This window comes from Mus caroli, unplaced genomic scaffold (assembly GCF_978045245.1).
Source record: "Mus caroli unplaced genomic scaffold, Mus_caroli_1 scaffold_8, whole genome shotgun sequence".
Lineage (NCBI taxonomy): Eukaryota > Metazoa > Chordata > Mammalia > Rodentia > Muridae > Mus > Mus caroli.
Genome location: NW_028227263.1, coordinates 3,112,102 through 3,126,103, shown reverse-complemented (window position 1 = coordinate 3,126,103; position 14,002 = coordinate 3,112,102). Strand labels below are relative to the sequence as shown.

General features: G+C 46.6%; 1 protein-coding gene and 1 pseudogene across 1 annotated transcript in view; one reads left to right on the top strand and one right to left on the bottom strand.

Annotated features, from left to right (window-relative positions):
• Nucleotides 1-2,253, top strand: part of LOC110298093 (BTB/POZ domain-containing protein KCTD18 pseudogene) — a 33,345-nt pseudogene extending 31,092 nt beyond the window's left edge.
• Nucleotides 2,254-2,542: 289 nt separating this feature from the next.
• LOC147002819 (uncharacterized) overlaps nucleotides 2,543-14,002 on the bottom strand; it is a 52,390-nt gene continuing 40,930 nt past the window's right edge. The window contains exons 8-9 of the mRNA XM_085841109.1: nucleotides 3,246-3,347; nucleotides 2,543-2,568 (exon numbers count right to left, since the gene is read on the bottom strand). Of these exons, the coding sequence (XP_085697235.1) occupies nucleotides 2,543-2,568; nucleotides 3,246-3,347 (128 nt within the window). The remainder of the gene's footprint in view (nucleotides 2,569-3,245; nucleotides 3,348-14,002) is intronic.

Sequence of the window (14,002 nt, the reverse complement as noted above, 5' to 3'; positions counted from 1 at the left end):
TTCCCTTCCCTTCCCTGCACTTCCCTTCCCTGCACTTCCCTTCCCTGCACTTCCCTTCCCTGCACTTCCCTTCCCTGCACTTCCCCTTCCCTGCACTTCCCCTTCCCTGCACTTCCCCTTCCCTGCACCTTCCCTTCCCTGCACCTTCCCTTCCCTGCACCTTCCCTTCCCTGCACCTTCCCTTCCCTGCACCTTCCCTTCCCTGCACCTTCCCTTCCCTGCACCTTCCCTTCCCTGCACCTTCCCTTCCCTGCACCTTCCCTTCCCTGCACCTTCCCTTCCCTGCACCTTCCCTTCCCTGCACCTTCCCTTCCCTGCACCTTCCCTTCCCTGCACCTTCCCTTCCCTGCACCTTCCCTTCCCTGCACCTTCCCTTCCCTGCACCTTCCCTTCCCTGCACCTTCCCTTCCCTGCACCTTCCCTTCCCTGCACCTTCCCTTCCCTGCACCTTCCCTTCCCTGCACCTTCCCTTCCCTGCACCTTCCCTTCCCTGCACCTTCCCTTCCCTGCACCTTCCCTTCCCTGCACCTTCCCTTCCCTGCACCTTCCCTTCCCTGCACCTTCCCTTCCCTGCACCTTCCCTTCCCTGCACCTTCCCTTCCCTGCACCTTCCCTTCCCTGCACCTTCCCTTCCCTGCACCTTCCCTTCCCTGCACCTTCCCTTCCCTGCACCTTCCCTTCCCTGCACCTTCCCTTCCCTGCACCTTCCCTTCCCTGCACCTTCCCTTCCCTGCACCTTCCCTTCCCTTCCCTTCCCTTCCCTTCCCTTCCCTTCCCTTCCCTTCCCTTCCCTTCCCTTCCCTTCCCTTCCCTTCCCTTCCCTTCCCTTCCCTTCCCTTCCCTTCCCTTCCCTTCCCTTCCCTTCCCTTCCCTTCCCTTCCCTGGGCTTCCCTTTCCTTTAATCCCTACATTAACCAAACAAACTGTACAGAAAATTACACTCTTCTTAGAGCTACTACTTAGCTTAGATACACTTGGATGCTCCTAGCTTGTGCTTCCTGCTGGTCAAGGCTGTCTTTGGCATTTTGGCATCTGCATTCAGATGTAGCTGCATATCCTCAAACAGAATATAAGAGAAGTGAAACAGCACAGAGAACCTTCAGCTGGAGGAACCTCTCACACCGCCACCGTGTGGCTTTCAGAGGAAAAGCATGGAGCTGCTTCCCCTTGCTCTGACCCTGGGCAGGAATCTAGACATATTTACACAAAATTGCATTAAGCTTCAGTAGGGAGCTCGGGTACTACATATGTCTACAACTGGATAATAATCCAACAGGCCTAGAATGTGCCTTATAGACAGAAATGTGGAGAGGAACTGAGCTCTGGGGTCAAGTCTTCTGACAGTGTTTCAGTTCATGCTGAATGTTACTGAAATGCATTGAGCAGATTGGATGGAGCTCAGCAGACATTAGAGCTGAGCCCAGGATCCAGAACTGCAGAATCAGTCCCTAGGTCAGACTTGTAAAGGCCATGACCACAGCGCCCTGGCTCTGCTTCAGCAAGAAAGAAACCTTTGGGAGGCAGTGTTCATCCAGGCCTGCTGGAGCACACCTGTAATCCCAGCACTGGAGAGGCTGAGACAGGGGAGAAAGCTGTAGATTCCAGGCCACACTGAGCTGCAGGGTGGTTGTAGGGAAGGTCATGATTTTCCTTTCTAAACAAAAGAGCCTGCCAAGATGGCCCAGTGGGTGAATGTGCTTGAACTGAACTGGAGTTTGAGCTCCTGAATTGAAGATGAAAGGAGACAACCATTTCTTGAATCATATATGTATGTATGTATGTATGTATGTATGTATGTATGTATATGTGTATGCATGTATGTGTACATGTCAATATCACCAAATAATAATAAATTCAATTACTTAAAGAAAAATAATCTTTCTTTCCTATATAGGTGCCAAATTAAAAGATTGGACCTTAGCTCTCCCAAACTCTACCCCTGAGTTCCAGGCTCCCTTTCCCAAGTGCATCATGTGTTCCCAGTCCTCAGAGTGACAACAGTTTCACTGCCACCCCTACAAGGTCCTGAGGAGCAGGACCAGGTCTTTAGGTTTTGTGCTTTCTTTTTCTTAGGACACAGGTTTCTCATGAAGATTGGTCTTCATGGCTGATAGCCCAGGGTCCTGTGAGGGTTTTAGAGGACATGCTGGGTGCACAGCCCTCTTGTGCTCTTGACAGGCCAGTTCTGTGTCCCTTACAGAGAGTTCCATGTCAGAAAAGAAGTATGGCTGCAACCTGAAAGAAGCTCAATGAAAATGACCCATGAGAAGGACTTGGTGGGGGTAGACATGTGTGAGCTCTGATATCTGCAGGTCACTCACAAAACAAGTAAGAAAATCAGAGCCTTGAAAAGGAAGTCATCTGAGGGCTGGGTCTGACACAGCCTGGAGCCATCACAGCTTCAGGGCCTCTATTGGCCTGGCAGTACAGTGTCCCTGTGAACAAATCTAGTAAGCCTTGAATAGAGAGGAATCCCAAGAGAGGGAGAAGACAGGAAGAAGGAGATGTGAGGCAGGAGACCTTAGCTGCCCCAGCACCACCATCAGGCTGGTAGAGTCCCATACAGACCTGCAGAAAAATGCGGAAACCAGGGAGTGAGAGCAAGGGACAGGGAGGGATGAATGAATGAGGCTTGCTTGCATTGGTCCATGGGATTTGTTTATTAGTTTGTGACTTTCAACTTAGGATAAAGCAGGGATTGCTATTTCTTGGCTTACAAGTCCAAGTAAGTCTGAATGCTCACCTTATTGCAGGAGGTGGGTGGGCTGTGGTGAGGGCACTAGAGGTAGCATGACTGCAGAGGAGAATTTGTTTGCACACAGTGGATGAGCAGATGGCCTCTTCATGGAACTAAAGTCCAATTTTGAGTTGAAGCTGTGGGAAGCAGGAGTGCTAAGGGAACATGCAAGATAGTCAGGAACCTGGTGATAAACTGGAGGCCACAGCTGAGGAAGGTAGTTCAGAGGGGAGGGGTCAAGTTGAGAGTCTTAGATCTTGCACTGGCAACACATGGGGACATGGCAGACAGCTTCAGCAGCTGTCCTGACAGCAGGAAGACCCGCAGCCTGATGAACAGCAGGGCTTGCAGCAGCTGGACTGACAGCAGCAGGGCTTGCAGCAGCTAGACTGACAGCAGCAGGGCTTACAGCAGCTTGACTGACAGCAGGAAGACCCACAGCCTGAAGAGCAACAGGGCTTGCAGCAGCTGGACTGGCAGCAGCAGGGCTTGCAGCAGCTAGACTGACAGCAGCAGGGCTTGCAGCAGCTGGACTGACAGCAGGAAGACCCACAGCCTGATGAGCAACAGGGTTTGCAGCAGCTGGACTGACAGCAGCAGGGCTTGCAGCCTCCACAGCTGGAACAGGAACAGACAGGCACACAGCAGCACACAGGCTTGCAGCAGCTGGAGCCACAGCCCCCACAGCTGGAGCCACAGCCTCCACAGCTGGAGCCACAGCCACCACAGCTGGAGCCACAGCCACCACAGCTGGAGCAGGAACAGACAGGAACACAACAGCAAACTGGTTTACAGCAGCAAACAGGCTTGCAGCAGCTGGAACCACAGCCTCCACAGCCTCCACAGCCTGAGCCACAGGCCCCACAGCTGGAGCCACAGCCTCCACAGCTGGAGCCACAGCCACCACAGCTGGAGCCACAGCCTCCACAGCTGGAGCCACAGCCACCACAGCTGGAGCAGGAACACACAGGAACACAACAGCACACAGGCTTACAGCAACACACAGGTTTGCAGCAGCTGGATCCACATCCCCCACAGCTTGAGCTACAGCCCCCACAGCTGGAGCCACAGCCTCCTGAGCAGCCACAGCAGGTCATGGTTCTGGTGTTTGGTTGAGGATGGTGTAGGTCAGAGGAGTAGGTGGAGAGGAAGGTGTGCAGGTGTGGAGCCTTCTGACCCTGGGGTCTTTATATCCCTGCCCAAGTCAGGTGTGAGGCTGCCCATGGTCACTTCCTGGATCCTGGATGTGTCATAGCTTAGGATTCTCTTCTGCATCCTGTTGTCTGATCCTATATATTCTGTTTTCCCTATGCCTTTCCCAAGCAGACTGTGACATCTTCCAAGGAATGCTGCCTGTCAGTAAACATAAACAAGTGTTCAATCTACCACAGAAGCCATCATTGCCTTGGTTTCTGCAAAGTGGTATCATCTCTCTTCATAAAGCATTTCCTTTCCCATAACTGTCTGAAGGGTCCAACAATTCATTGTTAAAAACAAACAAACAAACAAAGTCCAGTCCCCTTCTGTACTGGCTAGTGTTGTGTCAACTTGACACAGCTGGAATTATCACAGAGAAAGGAGATTCAATTTTGGAAATGCCTCCATGAGATCCAACTGTAAGGCATTTTCTCAATTAGTGATCAAGGAGGAAAGGCCCTTTGTGGGTGGGACCATCTCTGGGCTGGTAGTCTTGGGTTCTGTAAGAAAGCAAGCTGAGCAAGCCAGGGGAAGCAAGCCAGTAAAGAACATCCTTCCATGGCCTCTGCATCAGCTCCTGCTTTCTTACCTGCTTGAGTTCCAGTCCTTACTTCCTTGGTGATGAACAACAGTATGGTAGTGTAAGCTGAATAAACCCTTTCCTCCCCAACTGCTTCCTGGTCATGATGTTTGTGCAGGAATAGAAACCCTGACTAAGACAAATTGGTACCAGCATAGTGGGATATTCCTGTGAAAACCTGACCATGTTTTGGGGAGGACTGTGGAACTTTAGGATTGAAGATCCATTCTGTCAGATGTTGTGTAGGAGCTTGGAAGATAATGTTGAGAACAGTGCAGAAGATGGAGGTCTGGCTTGTGAAATTTCAGAGGGAAAATTAAAGACTTTTCAGGGCCATTGTTATTTTGATTGGGAAGATTCTGTGGTTCTGGTTAGCTGGGGCTGAAGAATCAGCTGTGATTAACAAGATACCAGAACTACTAAAGCAAAAACTTTGCGTTACTGGGACTATTGATGCTGGTTAGCTGGAGCTAAGAAATTAGAGGTGATTAAGAAGAGACCAGCATCATTGAGGTGACATCTTCTGGGAAGTGTTTTCTGAAAGCACAAAGAGGCTGTGTTCCAGAGATAGCCAAGGTTGTACTCCTGTTGCAGTGGGACTTGGTAATGTGTAAGGGTCACCCCGGTGGTACTTGTTTTGAAGGCATGAAGGGTTCATGCAGAGCAGCTGAGGCTTGGCACTGTGAGAGGCCATGGAAGGCCATTGGTGAAGGTGCAGCCTCAGTTGCAATTGATGGCCCAGGACTGAAGGGGTCATGCAAAGGAGTTGATGCTTGGCACCATGAAAAGAGCCTATGAGAGGCTGTTGTTGAAGCCAAGTTACAGTGGAAGACAGCAGCATCTTGGAGATGCCAGTACCATGAGATGACTACCAAGAACAGCAGCAGCAATGGAGTACAGGTGGCTGAAGCCTGGAAGACAACCTGTGTGCTACAAAGGGCATGGCTGGAGAAGTGACCCAAGCCCTTGGAGGAGCCCAGAAGATCATGAGTTGGATCCCAGACATTGGATGGTTGGAGACTGATTTTTGCTTTTGATTGTGACTGTGCCCTGATATTTTCCCTCTTGAAGGAAGAAACTATTTTAGTGGATCCCACAGAGACTTTTAATTGTAAAAAGACTTTGGATTTTAAAAGAGATGGATATTTTAAAGAGGTTGAAAATTTAAGAATATGTAAAGACTGTGGGATGTTTAAAGTTATTTAGATCTTGGGGAATGAATAAGAATGTAAGGGTTGAGGTTTACTAGTGATGTGTTTGTGTGTCAAGTTGACAAGGGGTCAATTGTACTGGCTAGTATTTTCAACTTGACACAGCTGGACTTATCACAGAGAAAGGAGCTTCAGTTGAGGAAATGCCTCCATGAGTTCCAACTGTAAGGCATTTTCTCAACTAGTGATCAAAGGGGAAAGGCCCCTTGTGGGTGGGACCATCTCTGGGCTGGTAGTCTTGGGTTCTATAAGAAAGCAAGCTGAGCAAGCCAGTAAAGAACATCCCTCCATGGCTTCTGCATCAGCTCCTGCTTTCTTACCTGCTTGAGTTCAGTCCTGACTTCCTTGGTGATGAACAACAGTATGGAAGTGTAAGCTGAATAAACCTTTTCCTCCCCAACAGCTTCTTGGTCATGATGTTTATGCAGGAATAGAAACTCTGACTAAGACACCTTCCTTTGAGCTGTAAAGAGACATGGGCAAGCCTTGCTCCCATCCCATCACTAACACTTCCTGCTGTTTGTGTGCCTGCCTCCTGGGTTTCAGGCTCCACTTGCCCACCTCAGCACTCACTCCCATCAGTCTGTAACATTGGTGGCTTTCTCCTCTGACCTGACCCCTGTGACTCACAGGTCACCTGGTCATCTTCTTCACATGGGCTATGGCAGCCCTGGGTTTCCACAAGTGTGATTTGAGGAAACTGCCCCATCTTGTCTTCCCAATATGGCTTTATTTTTTTGAAAAATATAATTTGGTGTAAGTGTAGTGTTTTTAAACAAAGTTTAGCTGGGCATGGCCATGCATATTTTTAATCCCAACAGTTTGGAGTCAGACAGTTATCTTGGAGTTCTAAGCTAGCTGGGTTAATATATATAGTTACTCATCAGTCAGAGTTACATTGTCACAGCACAGATATTAATTTAGAGGGAAGATTCTGAACACCCAGGTTCTTCTCCTTCTTCTTCTTCTCCTTCTCCTCCCCCTCCTCCTCCTCCTCCTCCTTCTTCTTCTTCCAATAAGTGTTGGACCCCGCTGACAGTTATGGGAAAGGAAATTATTTATGAAGCAAGAAGATACCACTTTGCAGAAGCCAAGGCAATGATGGCTGGTGTGGTAGTTTGACTATGCTGGGCTCATTGGGAGTTGTGCTGTGTGGACGTTTGGCATTGCCGATGAAAGTGTCTGATTGTGGTAGTGAACTTTGAAGGTCTGCTCAGTGTGGGAAAGTCAGTTTTCCCCTGGCTGTAGGAGGATCAAATTGTTGAACTCTCTGCTCCTTCTCCAGCACCATGTCTGCCTCAACACTGCCATGCTTCTTGCCACGATGCCACAATGATAGTGGACTGAGCCTCTGCACCTGTAAGCCAGTCACAATGAAATGTTTTTTCTTTTAAGTGTTGTCATGGTCAAGAACACTTATCTAAGACAGAAGTTGGGGCCAAGAACAGATATGGCTGTAACAGGAGGCCTCAACATGTTTTTGATTGGAGGATTTGGGGGCCGTGGATTTGGAAAGCCATGGAATGCTTTAAGTGTGGCTTAATGGACCATCCTAGTTTGAGTATGAACCACATTGTTCCTGAGGGTGATTTGAACTGTGCCGACTGTTAGAGTCCACCAAAAGACCCTCACTCACAAAGAACACAGAGACCGGCATTGCTACAAACTGCATGAGGTTTTTTAATTGATCCAATGCATTGGGGACCCCCCTTAGCATGCAGGCAAGAGTAGAGACCCTGAACGAACAAAGAACACACTTTTTTTTTTCTTTTTTCTTTTTTCTTTTTTCTTTTTTCTTTTTTCTTTTTTCTTTTTTTGGTTTTTCGAGACAGGGGTTTCTCTGTATAGCCCTGGCTATCCTGGAACTCACTTTGTAGACCAAGCTGTCCTCGAACACAGAAATCCGCCTGCCTCTGCCTCCTGAGTGCTGGGATTAAAGGCGTGCACCACCACGCCTGGCTAAGAGCACACTTTTTATACCTTGTAAGGGGCAGATTTAGGCAACAGGGCTAGTTGTCTTATTCTGATTGTGAAAGTGACCCTTTCAGGCATTGGTTGGTTTGCATAGGGTGGCTACTTTGGCTTAGTGCCTCACTCTGCCTGCCCTTATGGTTTTTCTTGGAATTTAGTGTGAGGCATGACAGGAGAATTTTTCTGAGAACTGTTATTTTTGTTATGGTTATTTTTCCCGAAAAAAGCTAATCTTGTTTTGGTAGCTGTAGACTTGGTCTGGTCATTTTGACCACTAAAAAACTATATAGTTTGGAAAGTCCCTTCAGCAGTCGGGCATGGTGGCACACACCTTTAATCCCAGCACTTGGGAGGCAGAGACAGGCAGGTTTCTGAGTTCAAGGCCAGCCTGGTCTACAAAGGGAGTTTCAGGACAGCCAGGGCTACACAGAGAAACGCTGTCCGAAAAACAAAACAAAACAAAACAAGTCCCTTCAGAGAAGGAAGGGGCTAGGTGGTCTTGAATTTATTTTGGATTCTACACAGACCTCACCCAAGATGTTCCAGTGAAGTACATAAATATATTGCCTAAAAACAGTATTTGTGATATTTTGGTGGAGACCATGGCTGCTTTTTGCCCCTGTTGAAAGAGTCTGCCTGAGACCAATTCGAAGAGATTAAGATTAATTGCATTGATCAAAAACAAACAAACAAACAAACAAAATCCCTAGTTTAGATTTTATCCTTTGGTTCAATCTTATGAGGAGTGTTTTGATCAAGCATAGCAAGTTTAGAGAGGAAAGAGCAAAATTTATATTTCAAGTAATAAAGTTCACCAGAAAGTACAATGAAGCTAAATCCTGTGTTGGAGGAGGTGAGCAAATTAAGGGAATGATGATCGTGGGGAAAGATCCCACCCAGCTAATATTGTTTATTTGGCTATTGTTTTCATTTGGACTTTTAATCTGAAATGAGCTACCATACAGAAATGGAAGACAGATTCATTTAATCCAGGTCTTGAGGAATAGTGGCCATTAAAAGCTTAGGCCCAGGCATGGTACTACATGCCTTTAATTCCAGGAGATAGAGGCAAGCAGATCTCTAAATTCAAGGCCAGTCTAGGACAGAGCAAGTTCTAGGTAAAGAAAAGCTAAGTCCAGGCATGGTAGGATACACCTTTAATCCCGGCAATCAGGAGATACAGCCATGAAGATCTCTGAGCTCAAGGTTAATCTACAGAGTAAGTGCCAGGACAGTCAAGCTTAGGCAGTGAAGGAATTGGAAAACAGAAAGCTGGTGATCAATCATGTAATAGAACAAGGGGGCCATGATCCAGCTCCAACAAGCAGCAGAACTCGGCAGGTTTGGCCACGTGGCTCTGGCCTTAGAGTTAAGAATAGAATGGACTACTGGGACTATTGATGCTGGTTAGCTAGAGTTAAGAAATTGGCAGTGATTAAGAAGAGACCAGCATGATTCACTGAGGTGAAATCTTCTGGGAAGTGTTTTCTGAAAGCAGAAAGAAACTGTTTCAGAGACAGCCAAGGTTGTACCCCCTGCTTCAGCTGGTCTTGGCAGTGCTTAAGAATCACCAAGGTAGTACTGGCTTTGAAGGCATGAGGTGGTCAATGATAGCAGCTGAAGGTTGTCACAGTGAGAGGCCATGGGAGGCCATTGGTGAAGGTGCAGCCTCAGTTGCAGTTAATGGCCCAGTACTGAAAGAGTTGTGCAAAAGAAGTTGAGACGTGGCACCGTAAAGGGAGCCTATGGGAGGCTATAGCCTAGTTGCAGTGGAAGACTCCAGTGAATTGGAGATGCTAGTATCATGGGCTGATCACCAAGAACAGAGCAGCAGCAGTGAAGTGGAATCAACCAGAGCCTAGAGTGCTAGAGAGGGCAGAACTTGAAAAATGACACAAGCCCTTTGGAGGATTCCAGAAGATCATGTCTTGATCCTAGACATTAGAGCAAGAGGCCATAAAGTTAAGTTGCCTTGGATACCCCAAGATGTCAGAGCCATGAGATACCTACCAAGAAAAGCTGCTAACAGTGAGTAGAACCAGCCCAAGAGAATGAAGTTTGTTGCTGCTGAATGCCAGATCTGCCATTGACAGTCAACAAGAATGAAAAGAGTTGGAGATGTGAAGAGTGCTTTGACATTGGACTTGGAGATGTGGAGTTTGCTCAGCTGGTTTTCTGTCTTGCTTTGGTCCCATATTTCCTCACCATGACATTTTGGAATGGTAATGTATATCCTGCATGATGTTGGAGGTAAGTTGTGGATTGCTGTCTATATGTAGGTGAGGTGAGGTGAAATCTCAATTAGTCAGATAAGGCTAGAGCCTGTGATTGAGCAGTGAAAAAAAGAAGGTGGAGCTGAAAGTTTTAGAGAGGAACAGAGAAACAGAGAGATGGATGCTGAGGGATAGACAGAACATGGAGGAAGAAGTTGAACCAGACCACATGGTCCTAGGAGCCATAAGTAATTGGGGATTTCTTAGATAGATGATTCAATAACATAGGGCACATATGTTCATTCTAGCAGCTTGTATCTATATCATTTGAGTTTTAAGTTCTTTGTGTGGGCATTTTGTGGGTTGAAGATTTACTGTTATAAATCTGTCTAGGAAATTACAAGCCTCTGGAGTTTTCGTTTTAAGGGACTAGGGGTTTAGGGCCAGCGGTAGACAGTCTCTGCAGTCTAACCGCAGGAAATTGGGCAGACCACCGCTTTGGGAACCACAGGGGCAGGCGAGACCATCATTGCCAGCTTGTAGCCAGCATTAGCATGGATTTTTTTTTAAATAACTACACGCTACAGTTAGTGATCTGAGTTTTCATTTTGATTTCTTATGAGATCACCATTTAGAGATTGCATGAATATCAGAAGAAACTGTGAACTTTTGACTTTAAACATTATAGAGTCTGTTGTAAACTATGGGATATTTGAAGTTGGACTAAATGTATTTTGCATTATGCTATGACTAGGTTCAGCCCCTATAGACTCATGTGTTTGAACAAGCCTATGGGGGGCTAGGGAGTAAAATGTGGTTGTTTATATATGCTTGAACATAAGGCGAGGGAAGGTTAGGAGCCTTGTTGGGAGAAGTATGTAACTGTGGGTGTGGACTTTGGAGCTCCATCCAGTGTGGCTACATTTAGGTCAAGAAGCAGAACTCTCAACTGCTTCTACAATACCATGTCTGCCTGGATACTGCCATGGTTCCTGTCATAATATTAATGAGCTGAACCTTAGAAACTGTAAGCCAGCCCCAATTAAATGCTGTCCCTTAGAAGAGCTGCTTTGGTCATGGTGTCTCCTCACAGCAATGACACCAAAACTGAGACAGGTAGGAAATGGGCGGGACCACATCTTCACCAGGACTGCTTAGCTACCTATACCTCTCAATCTCATTAAATATAAACATCATGCCAGAACCCCAAAGAGGACTGGGTCTCTTTGTTCCTCTTTCCTTTGGCCACCATGACATAGTCTCTTTTCTCTGGTTTTTGTTATTACTTGTCTGTGTAACTGTGCTGTAAAGGAAGGGTCATTGATCCTTGATTGTTAGAGATGCCAAGTTCCAAGCTCAGGACTCTAAGGATTTCACTAACGACCTTGGTGGACAGTCAGGAGACCCTCAGAGCAAGGTGACCAGGGTAGGAGGGAGGTTGAGGACCCCATCCTGGGGCAGAATTACTTAACCTGACAGACTATCTCATCTTCTCCCTTCAGCTAGCATCAGTTATTTTGACCTCTACAGAGTAAAACAGAGAAGTTGATGTGAGTTTTTTGAGAGCATCAGCCTTTCCTGGCCCTTGGTGAGCTTAGCTGGGAAGCTCATATGAGGAAGAAGGACCCTTCCTTCATAAGAGAGTCCTGGGGGCTCAGAGCAGCAAAGGTGACATGGAGTAGTTTACAACTTTGCAAAGCTGGTCCTCAGCTGAGAATGGGTGGCACTCTGGATGAATGCAGACCACATCTTCTAATCCTCCTGCATGGGGTATCACTCCCTCCCCTTCCTTTTAACTGAATAATCAAGAGAACTTTCTAACCCAGAATCTGGTCTTATCTTTCTGCTGCTCTGGCTTGTCTATTTGTCAACAAAAATCTGTGCATGTGTTTATCTCTTTATTTTATATCCTATTTAGTTTCAAGCTTTTGAGGTGCACGACCTTGCAGGGCAAGCTTGGTTGTTAGTAAATGTCTACTATAAACTCCTAGTTTGGTTGCACATTTTGAGAGTATTGGGTGGTAGAATGAGTATCTGGAGTCCTGTTTTGTTTTTTTTTGTTTTTTTTCTTTTCTACATCTGTATTTGAACATAGATGGGTGGGCTAAGGATGTGTTTGAATGAACTATCAGATTCCATTTCCTATAGCAAGGGTGCAGGATAATTGAAGGTCGCCAAAGCAATGAATGTAAATTTATTAAGCCAAAGTGAAAAGAACTCCCAAGGGAGGGACCCAGTAAGCTTTTCTGAGCCTCATAATGCAGACTGGATCAATGTACTTTGAGATGGGCCATTTTTGAGAGCATCACAGGTTGAACAAATCAGCAATGTACACTTGCCATGGAGGCTTCCTCTGACCAGTTCAGGACTTACCTGATCACTCAGTGGAGGGTCCATTAGCCTAGATCATGATCCACTGTATTTTTTGGCCTTACCCTCTAGGAGGAATTACCCTGTGCCTCAGGGTCTCTCTCTCTCTCTCTCTCTCTCTCTCTCTCTCTCTCTCTCTGCTTTCCACCCTTCCTTTCTTTTTAAAAAACATTTATTTATTTTTTATATGTATATGAGTACATTGTCACTGTCTTCAGACACATCAGAAGAGGGCACTGGATCCCATTACAGATGGTTGTGAGCCACCATGTACTTGCTGGGAATTGAACTCAGGACCTCAGGAAGAGCAGCCAGTGCTCTTAACCACTGAGCCATCTCTCCAGGCCTTGGGTAAAGTTTCTAAGGGATACTTTATTTATCTCTGTGTATATTCATGTACATTTATAGGCATGCACTTTTGTATGCACACAAGAGCACATGTGTGCCAAGGATCCTGTATGGAGATCTGAGGACAGCCTCATGTGTTCTGTCTTGCCTTCCCTGTCTCCCTCTTTTGAGAGAGGATGTCTTGAAGACTATTGCATATGTTGGTGGGTATGTGAAAAGCTTCCAGGATCCTCCTGTCTCAGCCCTGGAATTTCAGATTGCACTACTGTGCCTGGATTTCCTGAGCTCTGCATATCTAGATCCAGGTCCTCATGCTGTGTAACCACTACTGCACCCCTTCATCAAACCATCGCCCTAGTCCATCCAAAAGGCCATTGTTTTTATAGTAGTGTGTAATGCATGTATGTGAGGGGTGTGCTGGTTCCTTTCCTGTATACATCGTACAAAGTAGAGCCATCAAGAGGACGGAGCCCCAACTGAGAAAATGATTCCATAAGATCCTGCTTTAGGCAAGCTTGTAAGGCACTTTCTTACTTAGTGAGCAGTGCAGGGGATACAACCAGTTCTGAGTGGAGACACTGCAGGGCTGGTGGTCTTGGGTTCTATAAGAAATCAGACTGAGAAAACCTTGCCATGAGTAGTAAGTCAGTAAGCAGGATTCCCCCATGGTCTCTGCATCAGTTCCACCCTTCAGGTTCCTGCCCTATCTGAGTTCCTGCCCTGACTTCCTTCAATGATGAGTAGTGATATGGAATTATAAGCTAAATAAACCCTTTCTTCTTCATGCTGTTTTTGGCTATGGTGTTCCTTCACAGCAATAGTAACCCTAACTAAGACAGGAATGCAGGCATTCCCCAGCCTCTGTCTATGGCACTCAGAACAACTTTGTGGAGTCGGCCTCTTCTTCCCACTTTTATATGAAGTCAAAATTAGGTTGTCTGCCATACATGGCACTTTTAGACACTGAGCCATCTGGTTGCCCCTGAAGGATCTTTGTAACTATCCTTGCCAGAAAAAGAAAATGAGCAAATTTCCTGCCATTTGTTAGAATCAGAGCATGCAGTCACAGTAGGACCACAGCACACACATGGTCACACATCTCTCCAGCACTTGGCTATAAACTTCTTGCACACAAGGATTGTATCCTGCCCATCTTTAGACTCCAAGAGCCTGGTGTGTAGTAAGTGCTCAGTAAATGTTAAGCTACCAACTTCTCTATGTTGCCATACCCTTGACACGCAGCTGATATGTACTATAGGGCAGCTACCATATGCCTGAGGACTTTTCTCCACACAGAGAAACTGCAAAGCTCCTAGTGCCCACATAGTCACAGGAACAAATACACGGTGAACAGGCAATGCATTGGGTCTTGCAG